At 38.3% G+C, this 16,751-nt stretch overlaps 1 protein-coding gene across 48 annotated transcripts in view; it reads left to right on the top strand.

Moving 5' to 3' along the window:
- The window catches only part of NRXN3 (neurexin 3), a 1,038,943-nt gene that overhangs the window by 772,485 nt on the left and 249,707 nt on the right, over positions 1–16,751 (top strand). For all 48 annotated transcript variants that reach the window (XM_030007362.2, XM_030007358.2, XM_030007356.2 and 45 more), the window contains one exon: positions 3,761–3,942. In XM_030007362.2, the coding sequence (XP_029863222.1) occupies positions 3,761–3,942 (182 nt within the window). The remainder of the gene's footprint in view (positions 1–3,760; positions 3,943–16,751) is intronic.

The raw sequence follows: 16,751 nt of genomic DNA, 5'->3' as shown, positions 1-16,751 counted from the left end.
GTACATAAACCTTGAACAATGAGGAAAAACTAAATATCAAGTGGCTGCTCATTAACAGTGTATTATCCATTGTCTGTCTTGAATAGAAAGTGTCTTGGAAAAAAAATGTGCTTTTGTGTAATAGAGAGGTCTGTAACAAAGCTTAGGTGCAATGAGAAGATCTCAAGCTGAACAGACTTTCATTTCATCGGCTTTTTTTTTAAACTGAGTTCTTCATTTAATTACTCTAAATTCCCTGCAACACCGTGAAGAAAGGATAGTTATCGATTTAAGATCAGAAGGGACCACTGGGGGTAGACTAATCCAACCAGCTCACTCACACCAGCTTAAAACAAGGCCAACCAGATAGACAAGGCCTTGTCAAGTTCTGGTGAAGCTGAAATCTCCTTTCCTGAAGTACAGGGTTGTAATTCTACTGTTTGTCTTATTCAGTTCTCTTGGAGTTTCAAATTCCATAAACTCATGGTTGCTGCAGTCAAATAGAAGCATTTAAGTCAAGTGTGTTTGTGTTACGCTTTGGGGTTTTTTGTTGTTTGGGTTTTTTGTTTGGTTTTTTTTTTTCTTTTTTAGCGTGATCGCAATGTGCTAGCAACTCTTGTTATCTTTCCTCTTCCACTTTAACTTGATGTTTGCACCTTGTGTTTTCAGGCTGGAGTGACTATTTTGTTCATGATTTTGGGGAAAAAGTGGTACCGGCACAATGTTAGTATGTCATCTCTTTCCAAACAAGTCAATGGGTATCCTGTGTACCCTCAAAAAGCTGGGAAAGGGAAGGGACATTGATGTACCCAACAAATTGCTGTGTATTCAGCTACACACACGTAAAGGAAGTGGCCCATCTGTCATTATGCAGATAATTCTGACCTGGACAATGAGGAAACAACTGCTGGCCACTAAGCGTCTGTTAACAGATTAGTTTGGCAGTACTGTTCTGGTTGTTACCTCTGAATGATCTTTGTGCACAAACCCAAAGTACTGGATGGATATCTTCAGGTTAGGCCTAGAAGCAAAATCTGTGTTCTGTGAGGAGAAAATGAGCTCTGTTAAGCAGTTAAGTCACATGACAGGCCTATGAAGACATAATTGGTTCTAATTGACGCTCATAGGAGCACTGACATGCTCTACCTGCAGCCAAATGGCTCTTAGAAAGGCAAAGAAATCATCTGTCTTCATAAATAGTGAAGAACTCTCTTCCAAGCTTGTCTTTGCTGCTGAAGGGCGTGATAACCAGTACAAAGAAAAGGAGGAGAACTTGCAATTCAAGTGAGAATAATTTTGGGAAGTGGGTTTTAATCTATGAACCTATCAACAATGAGTAAACTCATCTTGTTTTGCTTAACATGTTGCTGTGCCTTGTTTTAGTCTGTAATGCAAATACCCACAACTTTTAGAACAAACTGATAAACTGAAGGAGGATACTTGTAATGTAGTTTATAGTGGGCTGTTGATATACATGTGTATGGGGGGAAGACAGATAATTCACTACCCAGTTGTTTCCAACTATCTCTCTAACCAAGATACAGGATATCTGTTACAGATACAGTTGGGGATGCATTTAAACAGACAAACAAACCCCCTTTCTACATATTTTGCAATAGTCGTGCACCCTCCATCTTGAATTCAAAGCTGAATAAGGAGATAGAGTTCAGTCTGTAAAATTAATCTTTATGAAACTGAAATTATATATGTGCACGGTTCCAGAATGCCAATGTTCTCTTTTGTTAATTCAGAATTATGAGTGACATTTCCTATCTAACCCTGATTTCAGCCACATTTGTTTGAATTTACTGAGGGTATGTTCTGGGGGTATGCACAGACCTGGCAGGAAAGAAACATGGATTCATTTTCACTCTGTCATTGAGTCAGCTGTTCACAAATCATTTCCTTTCTGTGTGCCTGAGTTTTTGATGTCTGTTTTGGTAATGTGTGCTGAGATGTCTAGAGGAAGCCTCTTAAGTGAGGGTGAAGTGTATCAATTATTTCTACTAATGTGTAGTATTTATTTGGAATTTGGGTCATAAAGAGCTTTAGTGGAGCTGTAGCTTTGTAGGCAAGTGTAGAAGTTACCCATATATGATCCTACCTGCTTCTGTGTCTAACTACATTTACTCTGTTCAGGGTTGCTTGATACATGTTGCTGGTTGGTACATGGAGGAAAAAGAAAAAAAAGACCATCAGTTGTGGTTTCACTCAGATTAGAAAATGTACCCAGTAATTGCATGTACTTTCTACAGATATTTCATCCCTGATGCAGCAATGGGATCTGGGTTTTTTTGCTTACTATTCTGTAGCTTGTGACCCGTTGTAACAGCGCTCAGAAAATGAGGTGCAGTAAGTGGCTGAAGCATTGGGAAGTGTTGCTCCTGGCTTGCCTGTAGATTTGGGTCTAGGACAGCAATTTTAGCTGTATTTTCCAAGAAGCTCAGGGGCTGATTTTATAACTGCTGAGTTATAAAATCCTGCTCCTAACCCAGATTGTTGAGTACAAGTCAGAATGTGAACTCCAAACGCTTTCGCTTCTCAGCTTCCTCATCTGTGACAGTAATTCCTCACTTGCGTGTCTGTCTTGCTCAGCTCAGAAGGTCCTCGTGAATGTGGGAGGACAGTGTTCAGCTTTGGAGAGGTTTGGTGTTGTCCTTAAAAGCAAGGTCAAGGAACAGATTCCCAGGCTCACTGTAAAGACAAACAGGGCTGGAAATATGTGGACTAGATATCCAAAAATCTTTGGAAGTTTTGAGAAAAGGATAGTCTCCCACTAGGTGTGAATAGCCTTCAGCTGAAGACAAGTCCAGCCTCGAGGAGAGCTGCCAGATATTCCCTTTGAATCCCATGCTTCTGAAACAGCTGTGGCTTGTTGTTTTTTCCCCCAACAGCAGTGTCCTATCTGGCATTGTCTGGGATATTGGCACTTATGAAATCATTCATTCTTGATAAGCTCTTTGCTTATCTTTACCTTAAATGCTGCTTGTCTTTATTTAGGAACTAATAAAAAGTACTTAATCAGGTTGTATACAGAAGAAATTTCTTGAGTGATTTATACCTTAAGAGGAAGCTTGCTTGTTTGTTTGTAGTTCCCCTGCTGTGATGTGTGTAGGAAGATGAGGATGTTTTGAATAACTTACATGCACATTTAGATTACTCTCTGGAAGTGTTTGTGAGTCTTGAGTCCGTGCTCATCTGAAGGATGAACTTTCCATAGGGAGGAAATTGCATTGTCTGTTACCGAGTCTAATGGTACAAGGCTAATGGTGAAGGAACAGGTACGTTTTGTCTGATAAAAAGATGTTTCACCTTCATATCTCCTTCCATCAGAAAAAGTGTATAGGACTCCAGAGCCATAGCTCTATGAAGGAAAACTTGCAATTTTTGAGAAGGAAGAATACATGTGCAAGTTGGAGAGGGCAGTCTAAAGCACCATTTCATGCTTGTCTTATAACACATATGGAATCAATTCCAATATCAAAGACTGCTCACAGTGTCATTTGCCACAAAATAGGAGGATTTTAGTACATATTGTCCTCTTCTGTTACCTGGTTGAGTCTGGAAATATATTTCCATCATCTACTCAATTTTTCTGGAGCCTTCTTTGTGTGCTATCAGTACCCTGGCCAGCAAAAGGCATTAATTTCACCCCTTTAATGAAAGCACACACTTGCTTATATTTTTCCTCTCAGAAGTCATAGTGTTTATTACCAGAGTTGGCAAATAAATAAATGAAATGGGTAACTAATACTTTTTTCTTTGATCTTGTGTTTTGCAGCTGGTGCCACATATATATTTGGGAAGAGTGGAGGTCTCATCCTGTACACCTGGCCAGCTAATGACAGACCGAGCACAAGGACAGACCGTCTTGCTGTGGGCTTCAGCACAACAGTGAAGGATGGCATTCTTGTTCGGATTGACAGTGCCCCTGGGCTTGGTGATTTTCTGCAGCTGCACATAGTGAGTATAGATAGGACCATGTCTATGCCAGACCTGGGTTTCTGTTAACTGAATATGCACTTGAAGAAAACTATTACTCTAAAATAGCATGTGTCGTACTCTGCATTTTCTCTATCTTCAACAGTCATCAAATTAACCTGCCTTAGGTATTTCTTTAGGGTTTTGTAGAATTACTGAGTGGGATGCACAGGGAACCAAGTCTTGGTGCCAGAAGAAGGGGAGGGGGGGAACAACCCACCCAAAAACAAACAAACAAAAACCCCCAGGAAACAAAAAAAGCCTTATGAGATTCAACAGCAGTAGGATTTATTAAAAAATTGTAGAAATATTTTGTGGCAGTGTTAATCTACTGTGGCATATGCACAGTCCTGAATCTAGCTGAATTTATGGTGGAGACTATTATTATTCTCAGAAGGCAAAGAATGAAATGGAGTGATAGGTTGGGGTTTTTTTGGTTTGTTTTCCTCACTGAGAAAGTTAAGTGAGAACTGAACAGATCCTCAAACTGATATAACTGATGCTTGCTGTAGTGGGATAGTTCAAAAGAATAAGAATTTGATGTTGTTAGCACAACATGGCTTTGCAAGGAGAAAATGGACTTTTTTGTGAGAGCAAGTATTATAGGGAAATTTGAGTGAAGGTGGTTTTAGGGCGAGTCAAATTGTTTGAGAAAATGAGAACACTAGAACTGGAAACTTTTGAAGTTTGTTATTTTATGCGATGCTTTGGGAGGAGGAGAGGTTGTTTGCTTTGTTTTCCTTTGCAAACGAATTAGCCAAGAAGTTTGGCTACCAGAGGTAGAAGCTGGTCATGTTACTCAATGCTCAGATTATTTCCAATGTTTTATGCATTAATTCGTAGTGGAAGGGGAATGGGCCATTTGCAGGTTTTGAATGAGTTGGGCAGCTGGTGACATTTCATGGAAACTTGAAGATATAAGTAAACAGGAGGAATGCCAGGGGCCAAAACAGACCTAATGTGAATGACTGAGGGTCTTAATCTGCTGCTGGAGTTTGCCATGTTCAGAATCATGTTGAAGCACTGGGTATGTTGCAGGGTGGTTCCAAAACAAGGGTCAGGGCTAGTAGTCATTGCCAGCATTTTGAGTGGTTTTATTTTTAATTTTATTGTTTGAATGGGTTAGAATATGGCCTTGAGCCATCAGACTGTCACCAATTCTGGTTTCTCTCTTTTTCTGATGTATCCAAATATTTAGTTTGTGTTTTGTGCTGGAATGAAAGTGAGATCAAATCCTAGCATTTTGTTAAGAAAAATAATTTTTCTTGCTTTCTTAAAAACAAAACAAGAAGAACCCCAGAACACTTTGTAAAAGTGAACAATGTTAAACCTAACAGGTTGGAATTCAGTAACTTGCAGTAGGCAAAAGTGGTTTGATTATGTTTGAGCAAGAGAATATATGTTCTTCAGACTTGGTAATACAACATGTGTTAACTGGAGAACAGTATGCCTGCCATGTGAGGAGAGGTGCAGAGATATGAATTTGTTCAGTCTTAGAAAAAAGAAGTCTAAGATGGGACCTTGTTGCTCTTGGCTGCCTAGTGGGATGTTACAGAGAAAATGGAAGTCAGGGTCATCTTTGTGGTAGTTGGTGGAAGGAAGAAGGGAAACAGACACAAGTACCAAAAAGGAAATTTTAATCCTGCATTAAGATAAGAACTTGCACAAGGAGGTTTTTCACCATTAATAATGAAGGCAAATAGTTTTTCTATATATCTTGGTCTTGAATATTATCAACTCTACTTTTAAAAATGAATCCAACTGAACTTTTTAGTGAGTGATTTTTTTTTTTTTTTTAACATTATAACTGGTTTTGCTGGATAGATTGAAACAGATCAAGCAAATTGAACCTGAGGCGTAAACATTAATTTAAAAAAAAAATATTCATTACTTTCTCTTTCCAGTCAGTTTTAGAAAGGAAAGGAATGAAAGTTTTTCTGCTTCCTCCCAATATATTTTGTTCAAACTACTCCAAATGGCATGACGCTAGTTTCAGATTATTTTAGATATCTAAATCAAAGCTACTAATTGTGGTTGATATTAATGCTAAAAGTTCTGTTGACTGCTTCCTGTGTAGTTTGGCCAATTTTATCCCTGAAGATGTTCACTAGCACCAAATATAGAACTAGTTCAGCTTTAATTTCTCTTGTTCTTTTGTGGTCAGGATGGATTAGGAGGATTTGCCAGTCATTCATGAGGAGCAAAGGCATGCTACTGTGCTCTTCTGGGTATGACATTACTGTTCATCATATATAACACTGACTCTACCTGAATGTTCAAATAAAGAACGTAGTCAGAGACTCATGCTGTTATACACAATAGAAGAGTTGAAGAGAAACTTTTAAAGTGTTATCGTCTTGTTGAATGTCTGTAAGACTGTGTTATGTCTGATTTATGGTTCAAAGTCACAGAAGTGAGCTTACATCAGGACTATTTTGGAAAAAGTCAAAATCTGAAATGAAAGGTGCATCTTGAAATTACACTTAAAATGCAAGACCATCTAGGACCTCTTGCTTAGCAAAATGCATGCAAGCTTTCCATGAGACCAAGATCTTTTGTAACTGACTGAAAACTACTACATGCTCTTTGCTGTCATGTTCAAAGACTCTGTCAGTCTTCCTTTCTTCAAAACCTTGTCCTTCCATTAGGCCATTTTCAAGTATGAAGAGAAACAAGGAGGTATGGATCAAATTATAATAGAAATACGGGAGACATAAATTTGTAGATCAGAGCTATGAAAGCAGATTAAATTGATAATAAAATAAAGTTTTGAAAACACAAATACTTAAACTATAAAGCAAATTGTAGGAGAAAGGTGAAAAAATAGGTATTAAAACAGGGAAGATCAATGTTAATGTAACTTATTTTATGTATATTTAGCATCTTGACTTTTTCAGGAGCAATTACATTTAATAATAATAATAATAATGAAAGTGACAGGGATTTTCCTGGATTAATATTTGGGAGGCCTCTTCTTCTGGGGCCCTTCTGGATATTCCAGTCACAGACTTTATTTTGGATGCTATTTACTGGATTCTGACCTCCTCACATTTCTCTGGGTATCCTGTTGGTGATAACAGGTGACAAAAGCCACCTGGTGATCATTGCTTTCTAATGCGCATCACTAATCTAAAATTTAATCCAAAAGTCATAGTATAGGCTATAGTTTAATCAAGATCTGATACTATTTTAAGGATTGTAAAAGTGGCTTGTACTCTGCTAAAGGAGACTTTTTAATAGTTTGCCTGCTTTTTGAATATCATGTATGTTCTGAAGTGTTCATTATAATCTCTTTCTACTTGTAAAATTTAAAGTAAAAAAAAGATACCTTGTTAACAAGTTACATATTTGCTTGTTTAATTTATGGTTGTTTGGATCCATTTTTTAATTATGAGTCTTTCAGTTATTGTGGAAATTTATTGACTAAGGCATCTGTTTTTATATGACAGAAAATTACAGCCTCTGAAACTATTTTCCCTCCTGATTTACAGTGAAGTATAAACAGGCAGCCCTGTGAAAATGGATGGCATACCATCCAGATCAACGTCGTATATGAAGCACAAAGTGTTTGTGTGAACAGACTGTAGCACATGGAATGAGAATGGTGTTATAGCATCAAATCCCTCCTTATGAATTTTTTTTTTTCATGACAATTCTTTCAAAACACCAAGTCCAAACCTGTATTAGAAAATTGCCTTCCACAATGGATGCTTAAAAGACTACATGTATGAGTTGTGGTTGAATGTTTCTGTATGTTCATTCAACTTATACTACCACACCTTTTTGTGATTTACAACATGCAAAAATCTTCATAGAGATCAAATGGGGAGAGGAAGACAGTTGCAGGTGATGATGGTTATCATTCTTGTGATGACTATGAAGAGAGAGAAATCACCCATCCACATGCACTGCTGGTTTATTCTGCAGTCTTTCGTTTTGATGTGTATTGTAAACTGTCATCTCACCTTTAGCTGTTCAGAATGGTGTTGTGAGACTGGTCCAGTTTCTGAATTGCTTGTAAAAAGTAAACTCTACGTTTAGGCAAAAATGTTAGTGATTTGGGGAGTTTTGCTTAAGTAGACTCAAGCTAATGGGGACCCATCACTTAGTACCAGGCTGCAACTGAAGGCTACAGGAACTGATGTAGAACATTCTGATTCTTAAGCAATAAGTATAAGAAAAAGTAAGTCTTCCCTGAGTTAGAGATGGCATTGCTAAATGAGGGTGAGTATAAGTGGAAGAAAATGTACGTGTATATTTGGCCAAATTGTTCAGTTACACTGTGATTGGCCAAAGTCTGTGTTTGGGTTTTCTGGTTGTAGAGACAGTTCTGGCTCCTCTGTGCAAAGTGACCTAGAGACTCCCTCCAAAACTGCAGTGCTCTGTCATCTGAGCAGACATAGAAGCAGCAGAAGAATTGGAATCAGGAGAAGGATAACCACAGAGGGTGTATGATGAAACTGAGTATCTTAAGGGCTAGACTCAGATAATAAATGGAGGCAAAATACAACAGCAGTTTGTGTTTTACTTTTCTATAACCAACATCACCTTGATGCAAAATATTTCAGCCTTTCTTAGGCCAAATTCAGAGTGGGCATTAAAAGGGTTACATTTTTATACCCAGGAAAGTAGAAATAAGAGGGTTTCCTTAAGACTAGACTGTTTTATTTTGCAGAGGCTATAAACCATGAAAAAAGTGGGTGATCTGCTTTGGTCTCCTGCCTTGTGTTTTGCTTTTTTTAGCTGCATTTACTGTCTTTACAGTTACAGTTTTCTCTTAAAGCATGTGTTTTACCATGTTAGACCTTTTTTATTCTTGTATAGAACTCTTCGTTTGTTTGAGTTTAATATTTGTGACTACAAATAATTTCAGTCCACCATATCTTGATCTTGTTTGCATTGATATGCATTCAGAATAGTGCTATTCTTGCCTTCTCAGGCTTTAAACCAGTATAGAGTAAGTCTTTTAAGTTTGATGCAGTTCTTGGAGTATACCAGAAGTGGTTAAGTATGAGTATCCCATAAGCAATTATCAGTTTCAAAGTGTTTAATGCCCGTCATGTGTCTCATTGCATTCAAGAAATGATAACGAACTGTGTACATTTCACCTAGTTATGTTTATACACATTATGAGCCCCTACAAATTGGTATGGAATATATATTCAGTGGAAGATGTTTTGTACTGAAGCATGCCAGTGATCACCGAAAGGTGAAGTGAGGCAGAGGCTTCTTTGTTGAAGCAAGAAATTGTGTACTGACTGGCTGGTTATAGGAGACAATATTTTGTGTAACACATTTAGCTGAGGAAGTGAACAACTAATGAATGAGAGTGGCTAGACTGCCTACTGGTAAGGGGAAGGAATTAGGATGAGCTTTCAAGCAAAAGATGATATTGTCTGAATCCTTAGAAGATCTAAAAGAACAGACTGTCTAAAGACATTTTGCACCAAGACAAAATCTGGCAACCTACCTGAGGGAGTGTAGGTGTCCTGTCTGCAGGTGTCCTGTAATTATTAACATACAAAAACTATCTGAATGTAGCTTTCTGTTGGGGATAAGTTCTTTAGCAGAGGCTTCTGAATATACTGTCTTTAATAGGTGCAACCTGAGGATTAACATACACATGAAGACTTGAAACCATGCAGGCAAGATGGCATATGAGCTGGATGAGGGAGTGGGAGAACTGTTCTGATTTAATGTTAGTGTATGAAGATTCAGCAGAGTCTCTCTTTCATTTCTTCATATATATCTCTTATAATAATTTGTAGTTGTGGTTTGTCAATTCTTCAAGTTACAATTAAATAGTTATGGATGCCTTTAACCTAACTCAGGTTGCATGTTATTTAAGGTAACTGGGGATTGGAAAGATAGTCCTCATCTAAGATGTGACATATACATACATGCACTGCAGTACCTTAAAAAGTATCCTGCCTCCCCAGCAGAACCTCCGCTGTGTGCAATGGAGTAGGTTTCTCCTTAGATGCGTGGGCCAGATAGAGTGCTGGTACCACAAGGATTGAGGTGGTAGTACTGTCCCCTAGCAACAATGGGTAACTTAGGAGACTCTCTAACAAACATTGAGCTATTGCATTGCAAATGGGTTCCGAGGATCTCACAGAGCACATCACAAGTGTTTACCTCCTTTCTATAATTATTTATGTTAATAGGTGTAAGTTAGGTCTCCCTTTTTGCTTAGGATGGCAGTCATCTTCAGCATCTTAATTGCACTCCATTTCTTTATGTTGATCACAAGAAGATGATTTCAGTGCATCTGTGTTAATCAATATTGAAGCAGATTAACAGCAGGCATACAGTCAGATACTACTTTTCCTTAGAGAGAAAAGTAATTTCTGGTTAATGACTGGTGAATTTTTAGATTACTTGAACTTGTTTGCAAGAGGACAGAATACTGCCCAGAATTCTGGCTTCTCTGGACAAGGCGGGAAATAGCTGAAAAAATAAGATTAATGTGTAATTAAAGTACCAAAACCTAAGAAAGTGAACAGAAGACCAATGTATTGGTAGTATGGATAACAAAGATATTTCCTTCACAAAAAGCCTATCCAAAGGCATAACAGGCATTCCACCGAGAGATGCAAATCCATTTGCTGTCTCTGTGTAACAAGGTGTGGTGCACGCTGAAGGGATGAATTTCTTGGTACTTTGTATATCTTACAATTGGCTTTTTTTCATGTCTATCACAAGATGCTTAGTGCCCGTGATTTATTATTGAAGATATTTGGCGATGGTAAAATTACCCTAAAGGCTAATTTGTAAGTTAAAAGACAAACCTTATTAAATTCAGAAATCAGTGAGTAGGCTGAGTATGCACCAGAATTTGGAAGGGAACACAGCCGGGACAGCTAACCCAAATTGACCGAAGGGACATTCCATACCATAAGATGTTGTGCTCAGCAATAAAAATGCAGGGAAAGAAAGAGGAAAAGGGGATGCTGGTGGTTATGGCCTGTGTCTTTCCTAGTAGCAGTTACGTGTGTTGAGGCCCCGCTTACCAGGAAGTGGCTTAACATCTGCCTGCTGATGGGAAGTAGTGAGGCTTTGCTTCACTTATTAAACTGTCTTTTTCTCAATCCACAAGTTTTTTTCACCTTTGCCCTTCTCATTTTCTCCCCTATCTCACTGCGGAGGAGTAAGTGAATGAGCAGCTGGGTGGGTGCTTAGTTACTGAGCAGGGTCAACCTGTCATGCATATGGTCTTCACCTGGAAGAGGGCCTCTGTTCCTGACCAAGCACTTAGAAAATGCTTAATGTACAAAGAGGCTACTATATGTAAATCATCCACACAAAAAATGGAGCATAAGATAATTGCCTGCCAGTTACGCCAGGTTTATAGAATTAAAAAAACCATGGAAACGTGGCAAACGTTTAAGACTTCAGCATTGCTATTGTGCCTGAGAAAGGCTCTATCTGAATAAGCCTCAAATTTGAGGTATGCACGTCAGTGGCTGTTTTGTCAGCTGGTGTAAAATTGCCAAAGATCCTGTTTTTCAATTTTTTTTTTTAACAGAAGCATTCTATTTAAATACCCAAGGATCCTGTCCCAAAATGCCCTCAGTCTTTTCCTGTCCTTTTCTAAACTCTTTGGGTCTATGAAGTCCCATGTGTTTGTGCATGCTGCATTTATTGTTCCCTAGAGCACAGAAGAATTATTAAAGGAAAACTATTATGAAGAAAGAAAATGGTCCTTCAGTTTTCATACTAGCTTTAAACCATGTTATTGTTACTTCTGTTTTTATTTTGAAAAGGTGGTTAAAAATCCATTTTTAGTACATTTGAACTAGTTCACATTATGCATAGGAATGGTCCATCTATTTTTATCTACTAGCTCTTGGTAAAGAGTCTCTGTGGTCAGAGTTGACACTAAACCTTTGAAGGTTAAGGAGCTTCTCACCCCAGCATGCCTGTTTATAGCTGGCACAATTTGGCATGATGCCCCATCAAGTTATCTCAATGATCTTTTGAGCTTCAGTCCTTGCTTTGTTGCCAGTGTCTGTACCAGGTGTATGAATGAATGTACGTAGCTGAATGCAACGGTGTGGGAAATAGCACGCTGATATCCTGTGGCTAAAGATGATGGATTTTAGATCTCTAGCTCCATTCAGGCAGCATGGAAGCTCAGTGCTTTGATACAGGGATTCATTAAGTCCTCACTCAGTGGCAGTTTGTGCATAGACTCTAGTGCTTTTGCTGTTGTTATTGAAGGTTGTGATGCTGATTAGAGATATGGAAGAAAGAGCTGGTAGGGCAATGTTAGCATGAATGGTAAAACTGCCAGTTGGACCACAAGTTAGCCTGATTAGAGTCACGAATCTGAAAATAATCTTTGGGCTTTGGCTCTGCACAACACCTGAGTTCAGCTGGGCAATGTAGAGTGAAAATTAAGAATTGGAGGAGATGGAGGAACAATCAATGGGAAGTTATATGGGTAATTTTGTGAAACCTGGCTTAAAGATATGGCTAACCAAATAGACTACCTTTGCTGATTTAAAAGAGAGTGCTTTGCATTGTCGTCAAGGAAGCAGACTTCTACTAAGATGATCAGAATACACACCTGCCCATTTTAGTGTTGTACATCTTGCAAAGTCAGACCCTAGTACTTCAGTGTAAGTGCGGAATTAAAAAATACACTCCTAATTAGAAGCAAAAGTCTTAATGGGCTTGCTTATGAGAGAGATTCATCGCTAAATATGTAGCCTCTGTTTAAAATACATACTGAAGCTTGAAACTTGTTTAATTTGTGAAGGTTTGTCTTAGGATTTGTTGCGGTTCTGTGAATTGCTATTTGGTGTTAAATGATCTCATAGTATCTCAGAGTATCTATCCAAACACCCTGTATGGCAGTCAGTGTTATGTTATTGCTTGTTCTTGCACACTGTATAAACAAATACTGTGCTTTGCTTAGTATTTATTTTACTCTCTCTTGTGGCTATAATGTTTATGTAGAATATGTAATGTAGGGCTATATTGTATATCATAATTTCAGTAAAACTTGAGCTGAATTGCCTTTACTGTTTTGCAGTACTTCCTCTTAGTATTTCAGAACTAATAAACGGGATTTTCACATTTTGTCACACAGTCTTGTCAGTGAGCGAGTAAACGAGGAAATACTGGGACTTTTTTTGATGCTGAGAAAATTTAGATTTTGCTGCTTCATGTTTTTCTTTTAAATATTAAATACAAAGGAGTGAAGTAGAGTGGGTTTTTTCTGGCTGGATCAAAGAAAGAAACCCAGACAATCTTCAGTGAACTTCTTTTCTTGAAATAACCACAACCTGAAGGAGAAGTGTGAGGTTTTTAGTGTTCATTCTGAAAGAGACTAAAATCTTTTAATATTTGTAGACTCTTAACAATTGGCAATATAGATTTTTGTCCTTTACAAGAAGCAACAAACTTACAAACTTGTTCAGACCAACCCATCTTACTTCTGTATGCTTGGATAAATTGCACTAATGGATTCTAAATTAAATCTGTTTGTAATTAAAGCCTTTATCACCTTCTCTATGGTTGCATCAAAAAAGTAAAATAAAATTCTTGATCTTCGTGTTAATGGATAGCAGCAGGGTACGATAATAACTCACTGCACAGTCAGACATACTGAGTACTACTCAAAAGCAATTAAACAAGGGCAATTGTCAGTTTAATTTACCCCAGCTTGGTATCTGATGTAACCTTCTCATCAAAGGTTAACAACTGTTTGGTACTACATCAGCTACAGTGAAATGAATTGTTTCTCTATTAAGCGTCTAGGAAGAACATCTTAAACAGGAACAATATTATTGAATCTTACTAGAAAAATACAAACTTGATCTAATCCAAACAATGTTACACATTGTTTGTGCTATGACTTTAATTTTAGAGGATTTCAAAACTCAGTGCAGGGGAAAGATACCTTGATCACTGATATGCAGCTGACTTTGTGATGAAAACCAACTGTTCTAGAGAACATAAAAGACTAGTCCTGCACAGTTTTACATGGGAAATAAAAGGCAATACTGCTTTTTCCTATTCTACCAGGACACTGCAGAGACAATTTTGAGGAGAAAGTCCACTGAACTGGAGTTTGGCTAGAACTCTAACATCCAAGTTCTTGTGAGTTTCTCTGACCATAAGTTTTCAAGAAAGGGGCACAGTTCTTATTCACAAACATTGCCTTAACAGTTATTATAATGCCTAAAACATACATATGCATTTAACTTTAAAACAGCTGTACAATCGCAATACATCACAATATCTCTTTGAAAGGTACACATGAACATCCTTACAGAATGAGAAAATTGAGGCCTTGGAGATTAAATGATGTAACTAGAGCTGTTGCCTCAGAAATGGAGCTGGCTGGCTCTGAATGGTCATCTTTTCTTAAATCAGAAGGCTTCACAGTGCTTCCTTCTCCATCCTGAGAGAGTGGTTCAGTACCAACAGCTGGGGGAGGGTAGTGCCCTTGGAAAGCTGCTGTTGCTGACATCTCCTGCTATTGCCCACTACATCTGAGGGCCAATTTTACAGCAGCAGGTGGTGTGTGGTATTTTTGTTGTTGTTGCTTGTTTTTTCTCTCCATTTAAATGCTGATGGGGCCTGAACTTGCTTAGCTTGTGTGTTGTTGGGATCAAGGCTGAAGTGGTATTATTTGTGCTAATAAGCTTCTCCCATTAGTTAACCTTTCAGTACATAAGGCATGACTGAACTGAAGGCTTCCCGCTGGTTTGAAAGGCTTTTATGTTAAATACACGGTACAGGCATTTTCCTCTTCCATCTCCTTATGTAAAGAAGTGGGATGGGGGAGACTGCAAACACACAGTCTGAAACCCAGTTGAAGTAAAGTTTATGTAGTGTGAAAGCTCTCTTAAATATCTTGGCGTATCTTTTTTTCTGCTACACTTAAATTCCTGGTGCTTTGTTTAAGCAATTTGCAGCCTACAGAAAGAGTCTGACTGCCTCATATAACTGGTATAATTTGGGCCAGTGTAAAGCATCAGCTGAGTATGTTTTTGCCTATACCTGATAACCAAGTATATTACTAGCTCTGACTGTCCAAATTTACTTTCAGTGCACACAGCCCCTGTTTTAGCTTATTCTTTATTCTTGTTAATTACTGATGTCAGGAGTGCGGTTTCTGGAAGCTGGGTAATAGAAATCATTAAGCATGACAAAGCAAAGTATCTTATACTGACTCAGGCTTCCTTTGCTATCTTATCATGTCTCTCTTACTCTTTTATTTTCAGACAATCTCATCTGAAAGCCAGTACACATACAGGATTTCAGGTTTTGGATCCTGTAAAACCCTGTTGTATGATGCTGCTCAGCCTTAAAGAGATGGTGGGATTAATCAGTTCTATAGGGAACCATGTCATGCTTCTAGTATACTATTTTAACTAGCGATAGCAATGAGATCCTCTAACTTTGCAGGCACTTCCCACTTGTTTAAAGGGAAGGGATCTAGTCTGCGTCTTTGGATGCATTGCTAAAAAAATTTTTACAAACGTTCTTGTTATCTGCAGATTATCCTTTCATAGACACTATATTGCATCCCAAATATATTTAGAGAAACTAGGCCCTCAATGAATGGGCAATGGTCTTTTGGTATAATTCAGGTGGGCAACATATGCTGCAGCATTGCAGATTGAAGTAAATGTATGTCCACAACAGAACAGAGAGGTTAATACAACCTTTCGATAGTAGCCTCTGGATTGCATGCATAATGAGCAGTGCAACACGTGGAAAAAAATTGGGACGTGCTGAAAGGTATTTAAGCTATGCAACTAAGGGTGAGTCAAGGAGAGGGAGGGGTTCCCTTTGGGTGCTGTGTTCTGGGTGGTGGGCAGGAAGGGTCATTTCAAGAAGGAAGTCTGATCTCGTTGAGTGTGTAAGCTTATACACCACAGCATTCAACATCCCAGGGAGTGTGGGCCGGTCAGCACCTTTCTGCAGATAACAGTTTTACAGAACTATTGCATTCAATCACTGCTAAGACTTGATTTTGCACCCTTGCAGTTTTGGAAGGGTTTTACAAGAGGAATTTAGTCCATTGTTCTGTTACACCGAAAGGATTTTCCTGTGATGTGTTAACATCTAACTGTACTGATTCTCTCTGCTTGTGAGACTGGATAATTTTCTTCCTGTGTTTATTACTTTGAAGAACTTATGTCCTCATATGTGTGAGTCTTCTCTGTTTCTTTTAATGCAGAAATGCAGTTCTTACTGTTGTGCCCTTGCACTGTATTCTTGTCTTCTCTGTGTTTCTGTGGAGAAGGGAAGGAGGTTGTGGTTTCTCGTTTATATTTCATTAAATCTTAATTTGCAGGGAGCCCAATTAAATATAGTCCTTCTACAGTGGTTACCATTAATTACCTCAATTTTTTCAAATGAGATGAACTCCATTTTGATTGGAGTCTGTAGGAAAAAAATACGTAGTTCAGACTGTCTTACACGTTAGAAAACTGGTTTGCCTGAAACTAATTTTAAAATCTTCATTGGTTTGTGTTCTGATCAGAATTTGTTTCCTGTGTAACAAACATGCTTGCTTTCTGATGGGAAAAATCATTGTTTAGTTTTGGAGCTTCACAAAGGGATGAGGATTTCAGGGTTGCTGGCTGTGCATCTTAATTTAGGAACACAGGACAGGGAGGGGACTATCTAGGTCATCAAGCCCAGTCCCCTACCCTCATAGGCAATTGCACCATCACTTCCTCTTTTCTGGCTCTACCAGATCAACCTCATCCCTTCTGGGTTTCTGCTTCTGCTATTTCACTTGAAATGCTGTTCTAAAATCAATT

This window comes from Aquila chrysaetos, chromosome 2 (assembly GCF_900496995.4).
Source record: "Aquila chrysaetos chrysaetos chromosome 2, bAquChr1.4, whole genome shotgun sequence".
Lineage (NCBI taxonomy): Eukaryota > Metazoa > Chordata > Aves > Accipitriformes > Accipitridae > Aquila > Aquila chrysaetos.
The sequence above is the reverse complement of the archived record's forward strand: the minus strand, read 5'-3'. Positions and strand labels throughout refer to the sequence as shown.